The sequence below is a fragment of the Equus asinus genome, chromosome 9, assembly GCF_041296235.1.
Source record: "Equus asinus isolate D_3611 breed Donkey chromosome 9, EquAss-T2T_v2, whole genome shotgun sequence".
Lineage (NCBI taxonomy): Eukaryota > Metazoa > Chordata > Mammalia > Perissodactyla > Equidae > Equus > Equus asinus.
Genome location: NC_091798.1, coordinates 37,466,302 through 37,475,470, shown reverse-complemented (window position 1 = coordinate 37,475,470; position 9,169 = coordinate 37,466,302). Strand labels below are relative to the sequence as shown.

Here is a 9,169-nt window from a genome sequence, read left to right as displayed (position 1 = left end):
CCTTCTCCATGTTCCCTCACACCCAGCCTTCTCCTATCCTAACTTACTGTGCAGCATTGCTATTGCTTGTTGCTCCTGTCTCTCCCACTGACCAGCAGCAGTCAAGTTCATTCTGTTTTGTTCATCTCTGTATCCCTAGCATCTAGCCTAGTGCCTGCACATAGCAGACCTATTTAAAAAACAAACAAAACAAACAAAAAAACAGTTAACTGAACGAGCGCTGCTAGACATACAAATAATTTATTCAAGGACAATCCCTATCCTCTGGGAGTTCACAATTTAGACTAGACACTGTGGGATCTAGCCCGACAAGCGCAGTGAGTGGGCTGCCTGAATTGATTCCTGTGCTGAAACCGGGACAACAGGGCAATGCGTTGCGGGTGGGAGGTGGACAGGGACACGGAAAGGATCCATTCCTTTATTCCACAAATATTTATCAATCATCGTAGCACACGTAGCGCACGGGAAACGTTCAATACTATCTGTTATTAAATGCCAGCCCCTGTTCTAGGTCCTGGGGATGCAGCGGCGCACAAAACTGCGGTGGCCCGAGCCCTCGAGAGGCTCACGGCATAACGAAGGACGACAGGCAGTGGACGTAATTATGTAAAATTGTGCTAGTTGCCGAGCAGGAAAACAACAGGCGGCTGAAATTCTCGTAAGGATGTTAGATCCTTCGGCTGGGGGCAGCCGTGGGCGGTTTTTGAGCAGGAGTGGCCCTGAGGGGGACGGACTGTAGGGGGCGGGAAGACTGCAGGCAAGAAGATCTAGTAATTTTAAGATGCAAATATTTTCTGCCAGATTGGAAGAAGGAGCGAGCGCCTAGGGGCGACGTGGCCGCTCGGTGAGCTCCGGATTCTCCTGGGGCAGGGGCTGCATTTTGAGCGCAAGCTCGATTGCCCAGCAGTGCGAGGCGGGCTGAAGAGAACTGCAGCCCTAATTCCCAGTTTTTTCATGCTCAGCAAATCTAGGTTCCTCCGCTCCGCAGACCTGGAGACGCACCGTCTCGGGCTCGGATCTGGACCGTAGCAAGCGGACAAGATCCGGGGTGGCGGCGACCCATGCACCGCAGCCCCCAGGGTCGCGGTCTGCAACACCGCGCGGGCGGGACGGGGCGGAGCTTGTGCTGCGGACCTAGGCGGTGGCGTGGGACCCGCCCCGTGCCCCAGGCCCCGCCTCCAGGCCCCGGTGATTGGGTCAAGGCCGCGGAAGGGCCGGGCGTCCCCAGGAGGCCAGGGGGGGTCGGGCTGAGGCGGGCGCGCTGATTGGCCCGACCGGGATTAGGTCATCGCTAGCAGGTTCGAGCGGCCCGGACGCCGGCGGGGCGGCCGAGGCTGCTGTGAGAGGGCGCTCGAGACTGCTGGAGAGCGAACCAGCGAAGGAGGCGGGGAGGCGGCGGCCGCGCTCGCTCGCCTGCTCGTTCGCTTCCCGGCGCCGCTGCGGGTCGGCCGCTGCGCTTCTGACTGGCCTGCCGCTCCGTTGCGCGCCGCCAGAGCAGCCGCCCAACAGCCGGGTCCCGGCTGGGTTCGGAGTCTTGCGCGCCCGCGGACTCTGAGCGGAGGGCGAGTCCGCGCCACACCTGTGGAGCCGGCGGCCGTCGGGGGTGCCAGCCGAGGTCCCGCCGCGTGCGTGCTCGGGGCTGCAGGCCGGCCGGGCCCCGGGCGAGGCGCGCCCCCCAGCTGGGCGCCGCGGGCACCATGGGGCTCCCCGCTCTCGAATTCAGCGACTGCTGCCTCGACAGCCCGCACTTCCGAGAGACGCTCAAGTCGCACGAAGCGGAGCTGGACAAGACCAACAAATTCATCAAGGAGCTCATCAAGGACGGGAAGTCACTCATCAGCGCTCTCAAGAGTGAGTGCCTGCGATCGCGGCGGGGACGGGGACCGGGGCGGGAGGGGCAGTCGGGCGGCGCTTGGCCCGGGGCGTCCGAGCGCCCCGTTGGTTTTTGCCCCCGGGGCGCTGAGGACGGGTGTGGATGCTTATAATGAGGGGGCAAGGACGCATAAGATGGGCGAGCCAGCAACAGTCCGAGGAGGAAAGACACCCGTCGCCCGGCCGCTTGCGTTCTGGGATGGCGGGGAGGTGACCGAGCACGAGCGGTGCTCTGGGGCACCGCAGTGGGTGTGAGCGGCACACAGGTGTCCGGGGAGTGGGACTGTAGTGCCTGGCGCGCCGCAGCCTGTTGGGAAACCCCATCGCGTCCACGACTCAGGCTGCTGTGGGGAAGAGTTGCTCACCCCTGGGTGCCCAACTCCATTCTCAGGGAATGGAGCGTGCCCTGCCAAGGGGGCGCTGCCTCCCCTCGGGAAAAGGCGGGTTGTTACTGCTTCGCTCTCTGCACGCAGCTCCTGCCTCCTAGGGACGCCGGATTCTCCGAAAGGCAACGGGCGCTGCCCAGAGAAGGGCTGGGTGGAGGGGTTGGTTAGCTCGCGAACCTTTGGAGTATTGGCAGCCGGTAACCCCCACATCTAGAATTAAGGCCATGTACGTGTGCAGGTTCTGATTCTTGTGTTTAGCAGAAGGTGATAGGGGTGGGAGTACAGAATCAGAGTGTTCCTTTACTCTAAACTGTGGGCGAGGGTTTAAAAATAGAACGAACATATCCTGACTCTCCCTCTCCCGCTCCCTCGCTCTCCTTTTTACCTCTCCCGGCATCCTTGAAAACTCAAAGGTCTGAGGAGGAATGGCTTCGATCCTTGCTCAGAAAGGAGACGGTTAAACTCGTCCTTAAAGATTCTCGAATCTTGTGTAAAACCATTTTTGCTTATTTCCTTTTGGTAGAGGAGAAATGAAATTTGCATTCTGTGTGTGATTTTCCCTTGACATTTGCAGAGCGAGAGAGTTTCTCCTGCCAAACAAGAGAGCTCTAGGGATGAGCGGCTTGGATTGTTGAGATCGGTTTTGGTGCCTTTTCAGTCTACCCATTTACAAGTAGTTCAGTCCATCTTTTAGCTTTGAGAATCAGGAATTACATAAAGGCAGATAGTGGAATTGTCTTTACTTTTCCTGTGTCTGTGATGGATTTCTTAATAGGTGATACCTTTCAGCTAAGAAAGATTGTTTTGTCAGAGTGGGGTCTTAGCTGTGAGAATTGTCCCCAGACCTCCTTAAAGGAGACTTAGAGAAGTCAAGTGCCTAAGATGTCATTTAGTGAGCCTGTTGCTTCGACAAGTGAGGAGGGAGACAATGGAACCCCAGGGCAGCAAATGCCAGTCTTTGGGGGTGAAATAAACATAGAACTGTGATGTGATGAGGCTTCTCAGAGGCCAGGTCTCTGCTGGAGGCTGTGACGCGAAGCATATGAACAGACTCTTGGTTTGTCAATGACCAGACGAGGGCCATCCTTGGTTCAAGGAATATATGACCCCTAGTTTGGAGTAAGTTAGGGGCCCACTTAATGTTTGGGCCCATGAACTTTGATTGAATCTCAGGCCGGCTTTAACTGGGCCTCTGCTTTCTTCAACGAATGTTTGGAGTGCCTGCTGTGTGCTGGGTACTGCCCCGGGCACCAAGGCTGTAGCAGTGAGTATTCTGCTGCCCCTGTGGCGACAGAGACTTACTCCCTGCCAGGCACTACTTCACCCGTGAATTATCTCATGAGCTGTTATTTATTTTACAAATGAGAAAATAGGTTTGGGGAATCACTAGCCCAGAGCCACACGTCCCTAGCATCAGGGCGTAGGTTTGAACCCCTGCATGATCAGAGCCAGAGATGGGGTTTCTGTTGATGCAGAGCTCTCAGTCCTGCCCCATCCTACTTCGTGGAATGGACCCCTGGACCAAACCTGTTGGAATTTGGACTTGCCTTGAATTTGGCCTTGAATCTGAGGAGGATGCATTTGTGTGACTAGCAATTTATTTGCCTGCTGCTAATTTGGAGAGGGAGTAAGAATTCTTTGGGCAGGAGGAAAGCAAACAGTGACAGAATTTGATTTATTTAAATGTTTAATGGAATGGACCAGCCCCGTAACTGGGGGAAAGACTGATGGGGCGCTAGGTGTTCTAATCTCTGTATATCCAGCTTTACTACTAACTATACTCTTCAACTACTGCTACCACTTGAACATGTCGTGTAACTTCTTAAAATAAAGAGGGTGGAGGCGGTCACTGTTTCCCAGACTTCAGGCATTCCATTATCATTAGGTGCTTGCAACATTGTATGCTATTATATTAGTATTTTGTGCATTATTTTTCTGTGGATCATCATTATCGATACTGAATGTAAAGCCAGTGTTTAAAAAATAAATACATAAAAACAAATACATAACTATTTAAGTAACACTGGTTTAGATGATTGACAGTCTCTTCCAGCTCTAAAATTTTATGGTTTTATTTTGTAATTTGTATCCACAGATCTTTGGCTTTAGATATTTTTTTTGTGTTAATCGGAGGCAATAAAACTGGCCTCCAGGGATTGCCAGAGGTTAGCTAGATCATGGTTCCTGCTACTTCCACTGTAAGCATAAGGAAACTGAAGATCAGAAAGATCAGAAAGCTGCCGAAGGGGACACAGCAATTAAGTGTATTTAAACCCAGCTTGTCTGATTCCAAAGCCTGTGCACTTAACCTTGAAGCAAAACTGTTGTCTAGGTCAGTTGTCTCTGGAATCCCCTTGACATTCTGATAAATAAATGAACCCTTAAAGTTTTTCCCTCGAGTCCCAACCTCTGGTCTGGACACACAGAAGATAAGCAATAAAATAATTTGGGACCTACATTTCAGAAAATCTTGCTTTTTCAGAAAGTTCTTATTTGATATGTAGGAGCCTTGGTGACTCCCAGTCACTTTTTTCTGTGCTGATTTGTCCAGACACTCATTTGCCCTGGACCCTTTCCTTGACCTGATTGATCAGTGTCTCAGTCAAGAGGACTCTGTGTGTTTAAGTGTCTTTTTCTTTCTGTAGAGATAGTAGAGGCTCGAGATGAAGTCCAGACTTGTAGAATGAAGAGTTTTAAGATTTCCTAGGTTCGGGTCTCGGCCCCATCGCTTACTGGCTGACTTAGGGCAAGTCACTAAGTCTGAGGTCCTCCTGTGTAAAATGGAAATAGCCACACTGACCTGTGGTTGTTGAGAGGACTGAATGAAACGGTGTGGCGCGTGTGAAGAAAGTGCTTAGGTTGGAGCCTGGCCCATAAGCACTGCTTATTTAACGGTGATTGTGATCATCTTCCAGCATTCAAGGTGGTTAAGACACGGAGCAAAAGTGAGTTAAGAGCAGAGGGACAGTTTTTGGTTTGGGTGCAGGGAGTTAGGCCCATGCCTCCTTTAGGCCAGTTGTTGGTAACTTACACAGTTATGTCTGTATTAACCACGGCTGGGAAGAATCCTGCTAACCCTGTTTGTATAAAGTCATGGTTATGCCAGAAAAGCCCCACAAGTTAAGAAGAAAAAAATAAATAAATAAATCTCCCAACATCTTTTCTGTTCCTGGTAACCTTCTGGTAAGTTTAAATTTTCAATCTTCTTGCTAGATTAACTTCCCCGCTCAGTGGCTGGGCTGGCTGCCTCTCTCTGCCTTGCAGGAAAAGCTTGCAGAATGCATGGGACTTCATGTCTGGCTGTCGTGGACTCAACGGCAAACTGAATGTGGTTTCATAGACATGAAATTGAATCAGGCTGTTGGTTTTGTGGGGTGGTGTGGGTTTTCAGGAACTGTGTGTCTTTCCATCTTGACAGTTGGTTTATGGACTCCTTACTGGGCATGTGCCCCTTTGACTTTGACTTCTGCTTTCTGAGATAGAGTGAGTACCCTTATTCTGATAGTCTAAGGTGGGAGGGGTAGGGCAGAAATGCACATTTTAGAGTATCAACTTTATTGAGATATAATTCACCTTACCATTCAATTTACCCACTTAAAGCATTCAATTCAATGATTTTTCGTACAGTCACAGAGTTGTGCAACCATCACCACAATCAATCTTAGAATATTTTCATCACCCCCAAAAGAAACCCCATTCCCATTAGCAGTCATTGTCCTTTTTCTCCCAACTTCCCTCCCACCCCCCAGCCCTGTTCAACCACTAATGTATTTTCTAGCTCTATAGATTTGCCAATTCTAGACATTAGAAGTGCAATTGTAATAGTTTTCTCCTAGATAGTGGTGACCAACTTTAGGCATAGAGTTCTCGATTGGAATTTCAGGTGCGGAAACTTTGAATCCAGAAGCCGCTCTCCTTCAGGAGGGTTTAAGTAGAGATGAGGTCTCGAAGACTGAACCGTGTCCCAGGGCCCGGAGAAACCCAGCTGCGCTCGTGTTTCCAACCCACGAGAGGAGAATGGATTCGTTGTAGTTCGTGGTACTTTTATGGATGCAGAGGAGATTTACCAAAACATGACTAAGAATCCAGCCCCTCTGTCACTGAGCTTTCAGCTAAGTTGGGGCAGTGTGTGATACTGAGTAAAGGCTTAGTCTGTGGTCGGTATCCTGCTGGGTGACGCTTTTTTTTTTTTACAAAATGAAGTGAATGTATTTATATTTCTCTCGTTGAGCCTGTAGTTTTCATGAGACTTCTTGAAGGTGGTGCCCCTTTTTCGTTGCATTCTCAGAGGTAGTAATTCTGAGATCTCTGACCTGCATCACATCCCCAAGGCAACCGCAGTGAATTTTAACAGAAAGCAGTAGTCTGATACCAACAGCTTTTGTTTATTGAGCACTTGCCAAGTGCCTGGTCCTATGCTAAGTGCACACATTGTCTCATTAGTCCTTACCATCATCCTGTGAGATAAAAACTCTTATTTTTCTGCATTTTATAGTTGGTACTCCAACTTGTCTACAGTCACACAGCCAGGAAGTTGTGCAGCCAAGTTTTGAACCTGGCGCTGGACTGCGGGGCTTTCTCTTGAACATGCCTCTTCAGTGCTTCAGTAAACACGCTGGCAGTGAAGATGCAAATTCTTCACAGGTCTAGACCTTAGAAAGGAGAAACATGCAGCAGGTGCTAGATTAAGTGAGAATCTTGTCCCAGTTGTTTTTCAGACTCTGAGTCCTGGGTAGCAAAGAATAGCTAAGATTTTGTATTGTGCTCTGAAGTTTTGTGTTTCTCTCTCCATCATAGGATTAAAGAACCATTGTAGGCCAGAGGGGCAAATGAGGGCGTCTGTCTCTTGGCTTTGTAAAGCAATAGTTTCTCTTTGGGGTAGCACTGAGTGATCACCAATGATTCTCTTTTTCATATTTTTAAAAAATGCATACTTTTATAGCATTAATTTCTTTTTTAATTAAAAATTTTTATTGAGATATAATTGACATATAACTTTATATTAGTTTCAAGGGTACATCATAATGGTTTGATATTAGTATATATTGTGAATTGATCCCAATAAATCTAGATAACATCCATCAGTGCACACACATTTTTTTTCTTGTTATGAGAACTTTTAAGATTTACTGTCTTAGCAATTTTCAAATATACAATACAGTATTAGTAACTATAGTCACCATGCTGTATATTACATCCCCAGGACTTATTTTATAATTGGAAGTGATTCTCTTTTAACTGGGTAATAAGACATTGAACAGGGAGGCCAAAAACCTGTTCCTGGGTCTGATTTGGTAAGAAAAATGGTTCATCTTCTTTCCTTATTGAAACAGAAGTAAAAAAATGAACATCAAGATTTGTGTGCTTTAAAGCATGTCACCCATTTGTCCTTACTTAGGGTTTGCTATAGGCTTTTTTCAGCAGTGAGATGAGCCCTTCTTGAATGGTATAAACTCCCAAAAGATTTAGGAGAAATTATATTACTGACAGAATCCTAATGGAATAAATGGGTGTGGAGTTAGGTAGCAAAAAGTTTTTCCCAATTCCTTTGTTTTGCTTTAGCACCTTGCAAATAAAAGAAAAAAGACGTTTTCTAATTACTTGTAAATGATGGTAATTTGCAGTACTGACATTTGGAGTATTACTCATACAAATATAAACAACAGCAAATTAAATCCAAACAAGATTTTATAGTTTTTATATAACATTGGCTTTAAAAAAAGTCTTTCTAGTTTAATCCATTCTGTTCTCTATTGGATTGAATAAATTACATCTAATCTGTAGTTCTTAACCCCTTGACTGAATCTTAAGCTCTTTTCCCCCATTCTAATAATTAATAGACTTTAATTTTTAGATCAGTTTTAGGTTTACAGAACAATTGAGTGGAAGGTATAGAGTTCCTGTATAGCCCCTCACACCTGTTCCTCCCAGTTTGTCCATACTATTAACATCTTACATTAGGGTAGACATTTGTTAGAATAGTGATACAATGATATTAAGTAAAGTCCGTAGTTTACATTAGGGTTCACTCTTTGTATTGTGCATTCTATGGGTTTTGACAAATGTATAATAACATGTATTGGCTATTACAGTATAATACAGAATAGTTTCACTGATCCAAAAACCCCCTATGATCCACTTATTCCCTGTGCCCCACTCTTGGCAACCACTGATCTTTCTGCTGTTTCCCTGGTTTTGCCTTTTCCAGAATGTCATAGAGTTGGAATCATAGAGCATGTAGTCTTTTCAGATTGGCTGCTTTCATTTAGCAATATGCATTTGAGGTTCCTCCATGTCTTTTTGTGCCTTGATACTTTATTCCTTGAGCAATATTCCATTGTGTGGATGTACCACATAATATATCCATTTGTCTACTGAAGTACATCTTGATTGCTTTCAAGTTTTGGCAATTATGAATAAAGCTGATACAAACACTTGCGTGGAGGTTTATGTGTGGACCTAAGTTTTCAACTCATTTGGGTAAATACCAAGGAGTGCAGTTGCTGGATTGTACGGTAAGAGTATGTCTAGTTTTGTAAGAAACAGCCAAACTGTCTTTTAAGGTAATTGTACCATTTTGCATTCCCATCCAGCAATGAATTGAGAGTTCCTGTTGTTCCACATCCTCACTAGCATTTGGTTTTGTCTGTGTTTTGAATTTAGCCATTCTGGAAGGTGTGTAGTGGTATCTCATTGTTTTTTTTAAAATTTGTGGTTCCCTAATAACGTGATGTTGAGCATCTTTTCATATGCTTATTTGCCATCTGTATATCTTTTTTGGTGAGGTGTCCAGATCTTTTGCTCATTTTTTAATATGGGTTAAGTTTTCTTACTTCTGAGGTTTGTTTTTTTATTGTGGTAAAATATAAATAACACAAAATTTACCACTTTAATCATTTTTAAGTGTACAG

General features: G+C 46.4%; 1 protein-coding gene across 3 annotated transcripts in view; it reads left to right on the top strand.

The window, feature by feature from the left end:
* Window positions 1-837: 837 nt before the first annotated feature.
* The window catches only part of ARHGAP26 (Rho GTPase activating protein 26), a 417,310-nt gene continuing 408,978 nt past the window's right edge, over window positions 838-9,169 (top strand). Inside the window, exon 1 of one of the 3 annotated variants that reach the window (XM_014850273.3) lies at window positions 838-1,851. In XM_014850273.3, coding sequence (XP_014705759.1) covers window positions 1,698-1,851 — 154 coding nt within the window. In that variant the 5' untranslated portion in view covers window positions 838-1,697. The remainder of the gene's footprint in view (window positions 1,852-9,169) is intronic. The other 2 variants (XM_014850275.3, XM_014850274.3) reach the window with 2 other exon arrangements.